The 16,555-nt window shown below is 33.9% G+C and overlaps 1 protein-coding gene across 3 annotated transcripts in view; it reads left to right on the forward strand.

The window, feature by feature from the left end:
- Tmem135 (transmembrane protein 135) overlaps positions 1 to 16,555 on the forward strand; it is a 223,182-nt gene that overhangs the window by 194,746 nt on the left and 11,881 nt on the right. For all 3 annotated transcript variants that reach the window (XM_010633724.2, XM_033764268.1, XM_033764267.1), the window contains 4 exons: positions 5,068 to 5,109; positions 10,693 to 10,839; positions 13,207 to 13,276; positions 15,538 to 15,705. In XM_010633724.2, the coding sequence (XP_010632026.1) occupies positions 5,068 to 5,109; positions 10,693 to 10,839; positions 13,207 to 13,276; positions 15,538 to 15,705 (427 nt within the window). The remainder of the gene's footprint in view (positions 1 to 5,067; positions 5,110 to 10,692; positions 10,840 to 13,206; positions 13,277 to 15,537; positions 15,706 to 16,555) is intronic.

Raw genomic sequence — 16,555 nt, forward strand, 5'->3', positions numbered from 1 at the left:
TTGGTACATTTAGGGATACAGTACAGTTACATTCATTGTTGGGATCATGTACCTTTACATGGCAAGTCTTGATTCTCATTTTTTTCCCCTTACCTCTGCCCTCCCTTCACCCCCTCCTCCCCTCCCCATCTACAAACACTTTATTTTCATCTTTTCATTCTCTCACATTTTTTTTCTTTTCCCTTTTTGTTCTTCCCCTACGTATCACACAAAAACAATATTGTAGCGACATCTGCTGGTAGCATATTGTAATATGAATATCTCAGGGGAATACATTACGGTAGTATCATGGAAATTAATCATAGGAGAAAAAGTCTTAGGGGAAGAATAGTTTCTTTTACTTATCATTTATACTCCTAATCAAAATTTTCTGATTTGACCAAGAATAGTGTGCTGATAATGATGGTGTTAAGCTTCTTTGTGTTTGTCTACAGTATGTAATTCTAAACTAAACTTTTGTAGTTATTTGTGTATTGACAAGTTTTTTGATGTAATGATTCATGTTCCTTTTCCTCTCTGTTTTTTTCTGGCTCTATTTTCTGGTGTGTTTTACTTTGTCACCAGAATTTACAAAGTGAAGATTCAGTAAATATGATAAAGAATTGTCCTTTTTTTTGGTACCGGGGATCGAACTCGGGTCTTTGCATTTGCAAGGCAGGCGGCAGAACCACTGAGCTAAATACTCGGCCCTAAGATTCAGTAAATATGGACTGAATTATAGTAATTAGTTTATGTCATGTGTATAAACTAAATAGAGAAGTTTGTGTACCCTTGAGTCAAGTACATTATCTTACCTTATCTACATTACATTATGTATACTTGAAAATAAAAATAAGACTTAGGGAGTGAATTGATTACAAAATATTGTTGTTGTTTTTCTCCTAAGAAGAGAATTTTTGCATGAAAGGTTATGAAGGAATAAAGTATGTTCAGAACTTGTATAATTACTTTATCTAGTTCCTTTCCTATAAGATTGTGCTTAGTCTCATAAGTTTAAGTATTACATATGAATAAATAAGATCTTTTCCATAACCCCTGATTTGTATAACCAGATGCTTGCTTTCTTCACTTTTCCATTTAATTAAAATATATCTCAAATTTAAAATATCCAAAACAAACCTTTAGTTTTCTCTTTGAACTATTCATCCAATAGTATCCTCATTTTCAAAAATGATCATTTTGTTTTCCTGTTTTCTCCAAGGAAACATATTTCCATAATTTGTAGTCAATAATTAATAATCTTCTTTATTCCATGTTTATACCATCAAGAAATTCTGCCAGCTCTACTTTTGAAATACATTCTAATTTTTAATACTTCCCTTTACCTCATATCACAATTGTCTTTCCCATCTGTACTACTCTCCTTGACTCTGAATATACTGTCCTATATAGTTTACATTCAGTGCAGCGGCCAAAATGGTTCTCTTGAAAGTTATGACAGATCATGTCACTCCTTTGCTGAGAACATTGCAAGCAAAACACTTATAGTGCCTAAGAGGTCTTTTGTAGACCATTCTCTCCCTCTACCCCATTACTCTGATGAGCTGACCTCATTTCCTACACCTGATTCTCTGCCCCAGTTAAATAATCCACTTGCTGTTTTCCTGACTGTCTGCATACTCTCATCATGGGCTTTGTACTTGCTATTATTACCTCAAACTGAAATGCCTTCCTCAGTTCATAAAGATTTCTGATGAGATTACCACCTTTTACCTTCTCAGAAAGACCCTTCTTGATTATAAATACGAAATCTTGACTCCATCACTATTTTCTCCTTGTCTTAGTCTTTTATTTTACTCTCCCACTTCTAGAATGCCAGCCACATGAAAACAGAGGTGCTCTGTTGTTCAGTGTTAACATCCTTAGAACTAAAACCAGCACTTACACATAGTAGCACTTAGTAATAATAGTTGAGTAAGTCAGCTAACATTAATGAAAAATTTCTTAAATGAAAAATAGAATTTGATTTACATTGTAAAAACCAGTTCTATAGACGGATGAGGAACTTTCCAGTGGGGGTTGTTTAAATCTTTGTATCATCCTTTCTTCATTTTTCACAGATTACAACAGAGTTTCATAGGCTGATGCTCAGACAGTACCCTTGATGTGAAAATGTAGGACGTTATTACTGCTTTAAAGATTCTTTTCATGGGAATAATTACTTTTTTGTTCTTTTGACATAGACATCTGACCCTCAATTACATTAACAAACCTATACACATGAATGGAAAGAAGAATGGCCCTTTTAGACCCGTGTTAAGACTTTATCAATATGAAGTGCTTCCCACAGGGTTCTCCTGAAAGAAGCAAACTTCCATCACAATGAAACCACAGACTTATTCGTATATGCTCCTTTTATACTTGAAAGCTATTTTTTGATGTTTTGGTCTGCAGTTAAATTTAATAGTTCAGTGTGAGAAATATGCTATGTTGACTAGACAAAGTTGGCAGAATCTTTTATCTTCACCATCACAAAAAGATAAATGGGAAATTTTTAACAGTAAGATTCTAAAGCCAAAATTGGTTCCCAGATGTACATAATTTTTAATTAATCTGCTGTTTCTTTTTTCTAGTCAGTGCACACCTACCCTATGGCCTTACCTCTCTGCCCATATAGACCTCTTTTTTTTTAACCATACATTGAACCCATCCAGGACCTTCCCACTGAGCTGCATCCCCAAACCATTTTTGTTTTTTATTGTCTTGTAGAATCCTGGAGTTACCCAGGTGGGCTGGAACTCTCCATCCTCCTACTTCAACCTCCAGAAGTGCTAGTATTATAGGTGTGGGCCACCAAGCCTGGCTATACTACTGGGGTTTATATTATTGTGAAACACTTCATTCAGCTTAGAAAATTAAATTTAAGAATTTTAGTGCTATAATTTCCTATGCACATCTTTTAGTTTGATGTATAAATTCTTTTGCCTTTACTTTCATTTGGTGTAGGGGAGATAATTATGTAATATGTTTTCAGAATTCAATGGTTATATTTCTCTCTGTTAACATGACCACAAGGGAGACCTTGTCCTTAGTTGAACCTTTCAGTATTTTAAAACATTTCTGTGTACATGGTGTGTTAGTTGCTTTTCTCTTGTTGCTGTGACAAAATACCTGACACCCAAAATTAGAGAGGAAGGGGTTTATTTGGCTCACAGTTCATAGTGGCTTCAGTCCGTAGTAGGCTGGCTGTAAGATAGGGATCGCAAACAGACATCACAGAGAAACGACATGGTGTGTACAAGGTAGCAGAGGCAGCAAGGGAGTTTACCAGCCTCTTTCTGCCCCTGTATCTTATTCATACTACTGGGATTAGGGCGGTATAGTGGTTTAGTAATCACACGCCTTTGATCCTAGCAACAAGCATTCCAGATGCAACTACCTCTGAAAAAGAAAGTCCCACCTCATCCACATGAGGTTTTGGGGGTACATCTAAACACAAACTATAACACATGGATGGATTTTTTTCTGAGGTTGTTACATTTACATATATGTATTTATATATACTGTATACTTTTTAAAAAGTAAGATTCCTTTTGTGCATTTCCTTTGTTACCCTTCATACAAAAGAAATACAGAAAGAGGCAATTAATTATATGTGAATATCCAAGGTCTTAATAATAACATACAAGGAATGATAAAAACATGTGGTGAATTTGTAAATTTTAAAAATCTTATTACAGTAAAAGACACATTGCCAAGAACAGTGGGATCAGTATGTTGAAAGTGAGGGAAAATATTTTGAGGGGGATTAATGGCAATGTGTCTTTTACCATAATAAATTTTTGAATATAAATATTTTATGATCAACCCACATTGATCATACATTTATGGCAATTTCTTTCAAATTAAAAACATAGTGTGTCTTCATCCACCTTCTTCACTGTATCCAACTCTGTGTGACTTTTGGTTCTTCCTACGGTCAAAATGACCATGAAAGGTAAAATATTTTACATCATCTCAAGCATCCGGGCAACTGTAACAGTGTAATGTAAGACACTCACAAAAGAGGACTTCCAGAACTACTTTAAAAAGTGGCGAGAAACATAGGTGAAGTGTTTTTGAAGCAAGGAACTATCTTGAGGAGGATTAATGGCAATGTCTTTTATTGTAATAAGTTTCTAAAAAATGTAAACATTCACCATATGTTTTGATCATATCTTAATATATCATCAAACTTTATAGATTTCTTTAAGGGGTTTTGATAATAAACCCCAGAGACCCTTTATGTAAGGTGATCAAATCTTATTTAAAAATTTTTTTTTTGCAAATCTGAGAATTTGGTCTTTTTAAATTATGGTGTAATTCGTGCCTTCCCCAATTAAAAATAATACAATTTTAGGAGGTTAGGTAGGAGAAAAGCATGACTTTAAAAGTCAGATCAAGTTTTTCTCTTCCCACCCTAAATTCTGACTGCTGTTAATATTGTGACCTCTGGGAAGGTCTTGCATTGTTTGATATGTGCAGATTTGGATTAGAGAAAATTTGATTCATAGAGTTGTATATAAATAGTGCTCAATATACTAATTGGAATTCTCTCTTTGCACCCTCTTCCTACCCTGATCCTGTTCCCTTTGCTATGTCATTTGTTCTGATTGAACTAAATCAGAAGGTAAAATGGTTGCACTGAACTTGAAGCTTTTCTGAGCCTGCTAATTCTATGTTGCTCTTCATTCATTGAATTAAGAAGAGAGAAATGGAGACCTCCGGTTGACCTATATATAATACCCAGAAAGTGTATATAGCCTTTATAGTTATAAAAGTCACTCCCCAAGGGGATTGGGCAGAATGAAGAATTCTCCACTCCCAGCCACTGTTTTAAGCCTAGATAGAGCAATTAGAAGATCTGAGAACTGAGCCCTAAGTTATGTTAATATGATGTAGCAAAGTATTTATATTAATAGTTTTGTGTAATGTGAGTTGCTTCATTGCTTGTTGGACCATTTGCAATGCTGAGTTCATTATACTAAGTTACATCTTTTAGAACATCATTCTTTGAAAAAAAATCTGGTATATACAGGTTTTATAACTATAAACAAAACACATTTTATAACTGAATTTTTGTTTTAGGTGCAAAGATGGTTTGAAAGGATTTACATTTTTGGCACTTAGGTAAGTAACATTTTATTTATCTTTATATTGAGTGAGAAATTGTGAGTTAACTATTGAAAAAGTATATGCTTGTAATAAATACTTTTTGACTAAATTTTTAAACTAATAGCAGTTTTTAAAGTCAGACCTATAATTACAAACCTTTATGGAAAATTCATTGAAAGAGCAGTTTATTAGATTATTTTCCCTTAAAAATTAGCCATTGCTTTTTGGGCCCTCTTGTCTGCTTTGTGTTGTAAGTTGCTAGTAAAGAAAGACAAGAAGTATCTTGTTATAGTAACAGGAGCTTGAAAGACAAAGTTGCACATGAACAATTACCAAAAATTTAAGGAATTAATTATGTGGTACCAAGGTAGAATAGGACATATTCTGTCAAATACATATTAGATCTTAATTATAGTCTTTTCTTTACCTCATAGTCCATCTCTTAGCATAGTAATTGGCACATGATATATATACTCTATAGATGTTAGTTAGCATTAACAATATATTTTATAGTTCACCAGGCATTTTTACATAGATTAGAAAGTTCAATTTCTGCATCCATTCTTTGAGATGAATGTTTTTATGCCAATGAAATATGATGAAGAAAGCAATGCTTAGAATGTTTGACTAATTTAATAGCACACAAGTAACTATATATACCAATTCCAAACCCAGCTATCTTCCTGCTTGTGTTCTAAGTGTTCCCCTATTTTATTCTCCAAAGTTCATATGATAGATACTTAGTGAAGCTTGTTTACGTGGTATTTATTACTAGTATTAGAGGGAAAAAATTAGGGTAGGGCTCAGGATTTGGAGAGGTTTTATGTGATTGACTCATAAAATTATTCTCGGGGTCAAATAAGTTAGTACATGAAAATATTTAGAACAGTGCCTGGCAAATTATAAGTAAAAATGTAGGTTATTACTTTTGCTATTAATCTTATAAATTAGATGCCTTAAGCTATATTTGAAGGATAGTTTTAGATGACTATAAATAAAGAGGAAAAGGACCTTGGGTGGAAATGAATAATATTAGCAAAATCATGAAAATTGTAAACATGAAATGTGACACAGGAGTGAGGAAATCTACTAGTAAAAAAATTATATAAGTAATATAAGGTATTTTGGGTAGGTAGATTAGAATCAGATTGCAGAAAGGGGTTGTGTGTGTAGAAGACAAACTTAGATTTGATAAGGTGGGCAGTAGGGAGCCACTAAAGGATTGTGAGCAGGTTGCTGACAGTTTTTCAGAATGATTCATCTACCACAGACTTTGGGACCCTGAAAGAGAGAACTTCAAGGTAGAAATACTAAAGATTGGGATTTGAGGGACAGTGGGAGAATTAAACAGAAAAAGACAAATTTGAGACTTGAAAGGAAATGAAGACCTAGTGACTGATACGTTCAGTCTTTCTCTTTCCCTGTATCTCTCAATCCCAGAAAAATATTGAAGCACTTAAAAGAAAGTCTTACTAACAAAATCAGATGACATGGAAAGAAACTGGTTTTGGAAGGGGAAAAAAAAAATCAAATCCAATATGTGATTTAGAATATTTTTTGCTTGTGGAAGCTTTATGGTAACAAAAACTTTCTAAGTAGTACTCCACTGTGGTAATTTTCATGTCTTATGTTCTCTAAAAACTCATACATTTCTTAGAAAATGACTTTATTGCTGTTGTTTTTACACTGACTATAAAGCATTCTGTTTTTTAAAATTAAGTTTATTGGTACATTTTAGGTATACAATATGACATTAGTCATTGGTAATTTGTATCATTATGATCTGTCTTGGTTCTTATTTTTTTCCTGATTCCCCTGCCCTCCCTTCAACCTCTCCACCCCTCCCTATTTATGAAGACTTTATTTCCATTTTTTCCTTTTCTCATATTTTTTCCTTTCTCTTCTTTCCTTTCTCCTACTCCTCCCACTTCCCCTTCCCCTTCCCCTTTGGACCTTTTCTTCCTATTTCACATTATCTATTATACATTTTGATCCTAATTTACACTTTCAGTTTCTCACACCAGAGAAACCTCAGTATTTACATGTGTCTCCTATTTATTTCACATAAGAATATGGCCTCAGTATACCTCCATTGAGGTCTAAATATCTCTAGTTTCTCATTCTTTATGGCTGAGTAGTACTCCATTTTATTATAAAAAACACACATACACACAGTCTCCAGTTGATGGGCAATTGGGCTGTTTCCAAGGTTTAGCTATTGCAAAATGTGCTGCTATAAACATGGGTACACATATATCGCTTAGGTATGATTATTTTAATTCTTTTGGAAAGATACCCAACAGGTATCATAGTTTTTTGAGGAATCACCACACTGATTTGCATCTGTCTACACTCCTGCCAACAGTGGAGCAGGGTTCCTTTTTCCCCACAGCCCCACCAGCATTTGTTACTGGTTGATTTCTTGATAGCAGCTATTCTTTCTGGAGTGAGGTGGAATCTCAGCATTGTTTTTATTTGCATCTCTCGAATGACCAGTGATATTGAACATTTTTTTTTTTATATGTTTATCTGCTGCTTTTACTTCTTTGTCTGAGAAATGTCTGTTCATTTCAGATACCCATTTTTGGCTTGGGTTAAAGCATTCTGTTTTAACTGAGAGTTGGTAAGAAAACAAAAAGGTGATTTTCCTGAAATGAAAACTCTCAGAAACTGCAATAACTGAAAATGTCAGATATGTTTTTGTATGTCTTCTTCAAGTCCACTTGTAATAATAGAGTAGTTTGAACTGTTTGTCCTTAAAATTTTTCTCTCTAAATTATTATAGAAAAATGTTATTCATGCTAGTATTCTTGTTGTCATAGAAAATTGTTAAGTATTATGAATTGTCTTTTGATTCATATTGTAGATCTCCTTGCACTAAACAGATATGATTTCATTTCAGATTTCCTGCACTGAGAATTGCTTATTCTCAAAGATATTAAATTCATACATAGAAGAATAGTACCAAAAGCCAAATGTACTTATTATTGTCAGAAAGTTATGTGGGTCATTGTATGTTGTTTTTGTAAGCTTCCAAGAAGTATTATCTTACATGACTTTCTAACTCTACATCTTTCTATTTTTGGCTGTCCTAATCTTTATTGCAGACATATGCTATAAGTCTATACCATGTTTTTTTACAAAAGCATTTGCATTAATAACAAAAAGGAGAGGTCACAAAAAATACTTGTCACCAAATTGAATACTATTTCCTGGCAATATTAAACTTTGATAAAAAAGATAAAGTGTCAGATACATAGGGCAGTGCTCATCATTCCCAAATTTAATTAATACAGTCACTTGGAGGAAGTGCTGGTCTTATACAGATCATAATTACTCTGTCATGAGAACGCATTGCTTCACCTGAGGAAAATTATCCTTTAATCACAAAGTATAGTATTCACACAATATCCAAGTTTAATATCTCCTAATTAGACCTAGAGTAACTTTAGAATGCTAAACTTTACTTCAGTTCAGCTCTTATATTTTAAGTGCTACACATTTGCAAGTTAATAGGTGGACTACAAAGATAACTTTCACTCACTGTTTTATTTGGTATGTTTTTACTTTTTAATCTCTGGACTTGTACATTAAGAATACATTGGTGAGGCCTGGCGTGGTGGCACATGCCTGTAATCCCAGTACTCGGGAGGCTGAGGCAGGAGGATTTCTGTGAGTTCGAGACCAGCCTGAGCTACATAGTGAGTTCTAGGTCAGTCTCACTACTAGTGAGACCCTGTCTCAAAAAACAAAACAAAACAAAACAAAAAAACATTGGTGAATGAGTCAGATACAATCTCTGTCTTTTGTATTTATGGTTTAGTAAGAAAGACTATCAATTGTATTATGCTGAATATTACAAAAGAGAAGTGTAGGTTATTTCAGCAGAATATGTTAGTTAGACCTAACTTAATGTGTGTCTCCAAGTTGTGACTAGAAATAAAGACAGAAAAGAAAGCAGGAAAATTGCACAGAAATATTTGTAGAATAGCAAAGCCCAAATGCTATGAAGAGGATAGAAATTGAGTGGTATATAGTTTTTTTTCTATAAGGAGGATTGACAGAAGAAGGTGAAAGGAAAGAGCATTTAAGATCTATTTCAAAGGCAGGTAAGATGTTCTCACAGATGTAGGGAAAAATGATCCAGATGAGAAGAGAGGTACTGAGGTACTGTTTTTTAAAGTTTTTATTACTAGTATTCAGTATGGTCAGCACATTTAATTGTAATGTACAGGAATAGCTCATGCAGTAAGCACTCACTCTGTCCCCAGTACTGTTTTAGACTTGAAGTTTATAGTTTATTCAGTAGGCCATAAGCCAGAGAAACTTGTTGAATATGAAAGCAGCAAGTGCAGATCTATACTTTAAGAAGCTTCCTCTGAAAATTATATCTAGGATGATTTGGCTTTTATCTGCCTTGCAGATACAAATCATAAGGATAGATAGAAAGAGTCAAGGACAGAACCGTGGGAGAAAACCAGTGCGGCATCTGAAGTGTACTGTGCGGATTTACCAGAGTTTAAGACATAGTTGGAAGTGTGCGTAGTACAGTGATTAAGAGGCCAGGCTCTCGATGCAGATGGTTCTGTGTTCAAATAATTACTAAAACTTTATTGCCTGTGGACAGCATACTTATTCATACTAACTCTGATGGGAATCATGACACTATAAAGTTTCTGTGAGGATTAATTATTTAATATTTGTAAAAGGCGCACTTGGCATGTGCCTGTTGTATAGTAAGTACGCAAAAAATGCTAACTACTACTACATTCCTTCGTTCAATATATGTTAAATAATTACTTATGTCACATGTTATGCTAATCTCACAGTCCCCACAGTTCAGTGGAGAATGCAGACTACTGAAATGGTGCTTACCATCATAGGGGTCATTGGCTGTGAGAACATAGAGGGAGGATGCTAACTCCTCTTGCCTTGAGATAGGGACAGCTTCTCCAAGGGAGTGACCACTAATCCAAGACGGCCAGTGCCGGCCGAAAGAGAAACAGTGTTATTGTGAAAGATGTAAGAAAGTGTTGCGTTTATTCTGGATGATTTTATCCTTCTTGTGCGATGCTGAATGCCTGTATTCCTGGCACTCTTGAGACGCTCATACAGTTGGATTACAAATTTCAGCTGAGCTTGGGAAACTTAGTGACTTAGGGCGATCTTGTCTCAAAATAAAAAATTAAAACAAAAGAAAGGACTAGAGGTGTAGCCCCACATAAAGGCCCGGGGTTCAACCCCCAGTACCATAAAAATAAAAACAAACAAAACTCAAAACAGCAACACCCACAACAGTAAAACAGTAGTATAGATCTTAAACTCTGTGCATACCCGTGACTAAGAAAGCAGTTCTTCTGGGCTAACAGGGACCAAGGTTTCACAGATGACATTAACTGACAAACAAATCCTTTCCACATCCATTTTGATTTAATAAGTCTGATGTTTTACCAAGCTTTTCCAACAGGATTGGTTGCAGTTGTTGATAATAATGGCTTTTTCATTCTCCTAAGTGCTTAAATTTTCATATTTCATTGGTCCACAGCCCTTATTTTTTTCAACAATGAAAAATGCCTTATACTTTTCTTCTTTTCTTAGGTTCATTGTAGGGAAGGAAGAAATTCCCACACATTCTTACTCACCAGAGGCAGCATATGCAAAAGTGGAACAAAAAAGAGAGGAACATAAGGAAAAACCAAGAAGAATGAATATAATCACTCTAGTTAAGAAATTTGTGGATTCAATGTGAGTTCTTTATCTTAACATTTTACCACGCTTTGTCACTGTTTTATATGATATTTGTATTGTGCCAAGGTATTTTTGCTTTCTTTTTGGGTAACAGTGTTACTTTGTTTTCTTTTACCAAAAAATGTATAAAGTTTTTTTTTTTTTAAAGACAAATGATGGCAAGTGAATGTGTTTTATTCTTTCTCACGGGATAGTAAACCATTACATGCCTTTTAAGTAAATTTGTATAAAATTGAAATAGTCTTCTATTTCAAACTAAGCAAGAACTCCAAGAAATATGTTAATATGTGCTAATTGAATATGCCAGCCTTGGAAAGGACAAAGAAAAGTTCCTGAATTCAAGAAGATACAGAAATAATAGGGATCAAGCCTTAAGTAAAGACATCTTGTAAGAGTGTAAATTTTTAGGATTCTCAGACTGAAATAAATATTTCTTGTTATGTTATTCAGAAAACACATTTTTCATACATTCATGTAATTTCCAATGTAGACATTTAATGAATTTAATGGTTTGAAATTTAGACCATCAATGAGTAAAACTAATTGTGACAATGATTTTATTTTAGAGAGGACAGAAAAAGTAGGCAATATTAAAAGGGAAGGATTGTTGATAGGGAGATGAAACCCTTTAAGAAAACGGAAAATCTGCCTGTGACTCTTATTTTGCCCCTCCCAGATTTGTGACATTGAGTAATTTAACCCCTGTACATCTCAGTGTACTTATATAAATGAGGTTAATAATCTCTATTAACAATTGTTATAAGCCTTAAATGAAATAACATATAAAATTACCTGATAATGTATAAGCACAGAGTGAGCATAAGATTTGTACTGAATTTAAATATTGTTTCCTGGACTTTCCTATGTACTGCCCTCAGAGCATAGGAATGAAGAAAGGAATGGTGGATGACAGGGATCATTAAGTTCAAAAATAGTTACGAGTTACCTTAGTGTAGAAAAGTGAGAAGGGATTCCCATTAATGGGAATCATTGCAGACCAAATCAGAGGAGAGTGTAAATTACATAGTAAGTGATGGCTTGGATGTTAGAAATGATAGGGTCATGGCAGATCTTATTGTCTCACTGGGTCCCCAGAGTAAAACCTGATGCAGAAGCAAAGCAGAATGAGAGGCAAACAGTCCAGGACTTAGGAAGCCGTTTTTAATGGACGACTAAAAAAAGATTAAATGACAGTAGTAAATCACTGTCAGAGTTTAATCATTTATGTATAGTTCTGGCAGCACAGACTGAAGTGTTTTGAAGAGGACTCTTAGAGGTGTGAAGAGTGATGGCTTGCACGAGGCAGTCCTCTGATTCTTCTCTTCTCGCGCTGCTAGCTTTAATCCCTTGACATTTCTTGGCCGATCTGTCGTATCATTCTAATAGTATCAGGACTTAGATCTATGTGAACTGTTGCTGTGACCTGTGACAAGGAAAATCTGCCTGTGTAATACAGATACAGTTCAGGGTGGGATTTCTGGAAATATGTTGTTAATCAGTTTGCAAATGAGAGAGGTACAGAGCCACAACATTGCTATGTGAGTTTTTGTTATAAACAGGAAAAAGATATATATTTCAGCCATGGAAATAATTAATCAGTCTTAAAGAAGTTATAAAGGCTGCTTATTTTGGAACATGAACCCTTTAGAGAGAAGGAGAGAGCTATACCCATATTAGCCTACTGTTTTTTTATGCCAGGGGTGGAGCTGTTGCACCCAACAATTAAAAGGAACATGTTTTGAACAGTAGTCCTCTCAGTAGAAATGTTTTTATTAAACACTAGAGGGTTAAGAGGTTTACAGTTAAATTACAATAACCCACTTTTTGAAGTCATATGACTTCTATTTCTATATTTATTTAATAACTGAATTTTGAATTCTAATACTGTATTATGTTTCTTTTCCAGATGTTTTCTCTCAAATATAATTAAGTATATATTTCTGTAACCTGAGCACATTCTTATTATGATTTTTGCTCAAATATTGGCTTCAGGAATGATTTATGACCATTATACCATGCAATAAGCAATTTAAAGTGTCCAGAGATTTGGCAGTATATATAGGCAATACACACACAGTTTTCATAGTCACAAATACTTAACAATGTGGTTTTATATTCCAAACTCAAGTATTTTTACTGTAGTTACATATTCTATATAATGTGTCAAATGGTATGCAATTAAAAAAAAAATCTGTTACTTGCTTCAGTGTGTCCTAAAATACAAAAGTTACATGCATTTAGAAATAAGTGGTGATTTTTCTCCTTTGGGAGGTAGTTCTAACCAGATTACAAGCACACATATGCACCCTGGTGCTCACACATGTATTAATTTTGATTAGATTTTTTTGGGGGGTTCAATTTCAGATGTAAGCATGGACCAAGGCATAGGTGTTGCAAACACTATGAAGATAATTGCATCTCTTATTGCATTAAAGTAAGTGTATAAAAGTATCTATTTTTTTAACAATAGGAAATATCTGTAGCAATAGTACTTATTAAAAAATAATTACTAAGTAAATGGAAAATTTAACATTAATAATTGTTATCATTCATTGCATTTGACTTGAAAAATAACTGTAAGAATAGATAACACTATTTTAATATTCACTTACCAGATCCTTAAGAATTTTAATTTAGTTTGTTTAAAAATTAGTTTATCTTGGCCTGGGTCTATAGCCCAGTGGTGAAGCACTTGCCCAGCATGTGAGTGACCCTGGGTTTGATCTCCAACACCCAAAAAAAAAAAGCTCATCTAAAAGTTAGGAGGTAAGAGATGATGAAGTAAGAACAAAGCAGTCATTAAAATCAGCACTAATGTGTTCTCATTAGAAGCACACCCTAGAGATGCTCGAGGACCATGTGGTATGCTCATTGGATGAATGTGCACACTGAAGTGTATACACTGTACAGTCTGGCACAGTTTTGGTTTTGGAGTGATAAATCTATTATGTATTCTTAAAGACATCAAGCCAAGAGGCCGGGGATATATAGCTCAGTGGTTCCATCACCTGTCTCACAAGCGCAAGGTCCTGAGTTCAATCCCTGGTACAAAAAATAAAAAATAAAGAAACCTTAAAAAGACATCAAGCCAAGTAGAGCATGTTCACTTACATTACGTTAAGAAAGTTAGCTGTGCCCATTGGCATAAATCCCCTACTCCTAGTGGTCTGGTACTTCTCTCCCTCCACTCTTCCCTCCCCACTTATCACCACCCGCTCTGGGAAGAAAAGTTACTTTACTGCAGTTATTCTGGCACAGGTGGGAACACCTGCTGCAAGTTCTTAGTTTTGGATGGTCCTCTAACAATTCCTCATGCTTTTAGAAGCTACTTTTTTTTTTTTCAGTGTCTAATCCCCATTCCAGGATGATGAGAAGAACTGAATTGTGCAACACACCCAAAACAGTCTCCTTATGGTTACTGTAGAAAGGAGGAACTGTCTCATTCAGTGCTTATGAATGTGAATGAAACCTAGTGTTACCGTGGCATTTGCCCAAGCCCACATTTATTTTAGAATCCCCAAAGATATAAGAAGGGTTAAAAGCAATAGAGTACTTTTTCATTTATTTATTTGTATTTCATTTATATTTTTTTCCCAGTGGTTTCTGATACACTTTTTCCAAATTTGATCTCCTGCTTCTTTTTTTTTGTTTTGTCTTGGGGATCAAACCCATGGCTTCACACAGGCCAGACAAGTGTTTGTATGGTTGAAAGCACTAAAAGGTTCGATATCACTGCCCTAGAATAATATTATAAGGTATCAATGGTAAGATAAAAATGTGGTCATTTTACATAGTGAGCAAATAGTAGGCAATTACAGTTAGATAAATACTTGGTGATTTACTGTCATTGGCCAATTTAATTTTTGTGTTTTAATCTGGTAGTATGTGGTTTTAGATAGACTAACCAATATTACTTCCTTGTGATTTGGTTTTTATTTTTAAAGAAAGTTGCAATCTGGTCAAAATAAAACTGACTTTTGAAATTTGGCAAGGAAGCGAGGCTAGGAGTGCTGACACTTTTCCCATTCTGCTGTGGGTGAGAGAGGAGCAGGAGGATGAGAGATCAGTATTACTTGTTGTTTTCAGTTTAGTTTAATATATCTTAAAGCAGCCTTTCCCTAGGATGTTGTAACCTGATGCAATTGAACATAGGATAAAAACTTAGATATACTTTTCTTTTTCTCCCCTAGAAAATTCTTCTACTCTGTAAAATTTTGATACCAAAGATTTAAACAAATAATGAAATTATCTATCAGAAGAATCCCTGCTTGTACTAATGATTAGTAATAGTTTTCTGTTACAGTTTCCAAAAGCATTTGTTTTTGTTAACTTTTTTTTGAAATTTCATTTCTTTTGTTTCTAAAATTCATTTGTGGTTTAGGAATTTTAAAAATTCTTATTGTCAACAGAATGTCAGGGAATGGAATTTCCCTGCATAGGCAAGTTTTGGCAATGCTTATGAGACTTTCTAAGTCTTTGTAAATCCAAGAAAGTTTGCTCCAAGATTTTATCCTGATTTTTAAGATCATTATTATAAAATTAGTGTTTGATGTTTTAAGACTTTATTTTGAAAAGTGATATAACCTCGTATTAAATATTTTTGACTTTCACTTTGATTCTGAGATAATAAGGTTCATATTATATCAAACTTCAAAATTTGGCTATAAATCATAATTTTCTTCCAATTTTCTCTAGGGCTTTATCAGAATGTTTAGTGTGGGATACTTGATCCAGTGCTGCCTCAGAATCCCCTCTGCATTTAGGCATCTGTTTACACAGCCATCCCGGCTACTTTCCCTATTCTACAATAAAGAAAACTTCCAGCTCGGGGCTTTTCTTGGCTCTTTTGTTAGTATATACAAGGTAAGGTTGTCAGGAGAGGAAAGAAAAATGAGAAATAAATAACGTGGCTATCATTAGAGTGATATATAAATTTAATTCAGCTGTTGTTTTATTTAGTGCTTCCTTTTGTCATATTCAGATATCTCTACATAACGAAATATATAAAATATTGGGAATTTAGTTTGGAGAATTTTCTTCTTATAGGGTGTTAATTAAAGCTTGACTATGTAGACACATTACATTTACATGTAATTCTAAAACTTCCCAGACTTTGTTTTTTGAATACACATACACTGAGAAAATAGAAATTTTCTGATATTTCTCATGTCAAAAATGGTAATACACCTGGCTGTTTTAGTTATTCCTATTTACTACCTGGTTATTATCACTTCAGGACCTTCAAGTCAATAATTAATTGAATAAAATTTTCTATTGTAACTTATGTAAGCAGTGACTGATTTTCACTTCTGTCCACTCCCTGTTCATGCCACATTATTTGGAATAGCCAGTTAACATTCTTCCACCCCTTTCTGTTTATTTCTTTAAATGTGCCCTCATAGGTGTAAGACCACACTGAAACACGGAGTTAATTCTTAACATATTACTGTCAGTAATAGCTTTTTAATGGGAATCACTAATGTTAATATTACTGACATATCCTGTTACATAAAAATTGAGATTCAGAACCTAAATAGGTTCTAAATGATAAATGTGTTAAGATTGACTTGTAAGAAGGCATATACAATACATTTACATGTATATTTTATTTGAGTTTAACTAGAGTAACATACATACAATATTTACATATATCATATACAATATATAACATATAATACCTATCATAATATATTATATAATATATATTATATTA

Source organism: Fukomys damarensis, unplaced genomic scaffold (genome assembly GCF_012274545.1).
Source record: "Fukomys damarensis isolate Sample0158 unplaced genomic scaffold, DMR_v1.0_HiC HiC_scaffold_16, whole genome shotgun sequence".
NCBI lineage: Eukaryota > Metazoa > Chordata > Mammalia > Rodentia > Bathyergidae > Fukomys > Fukomys damarensis.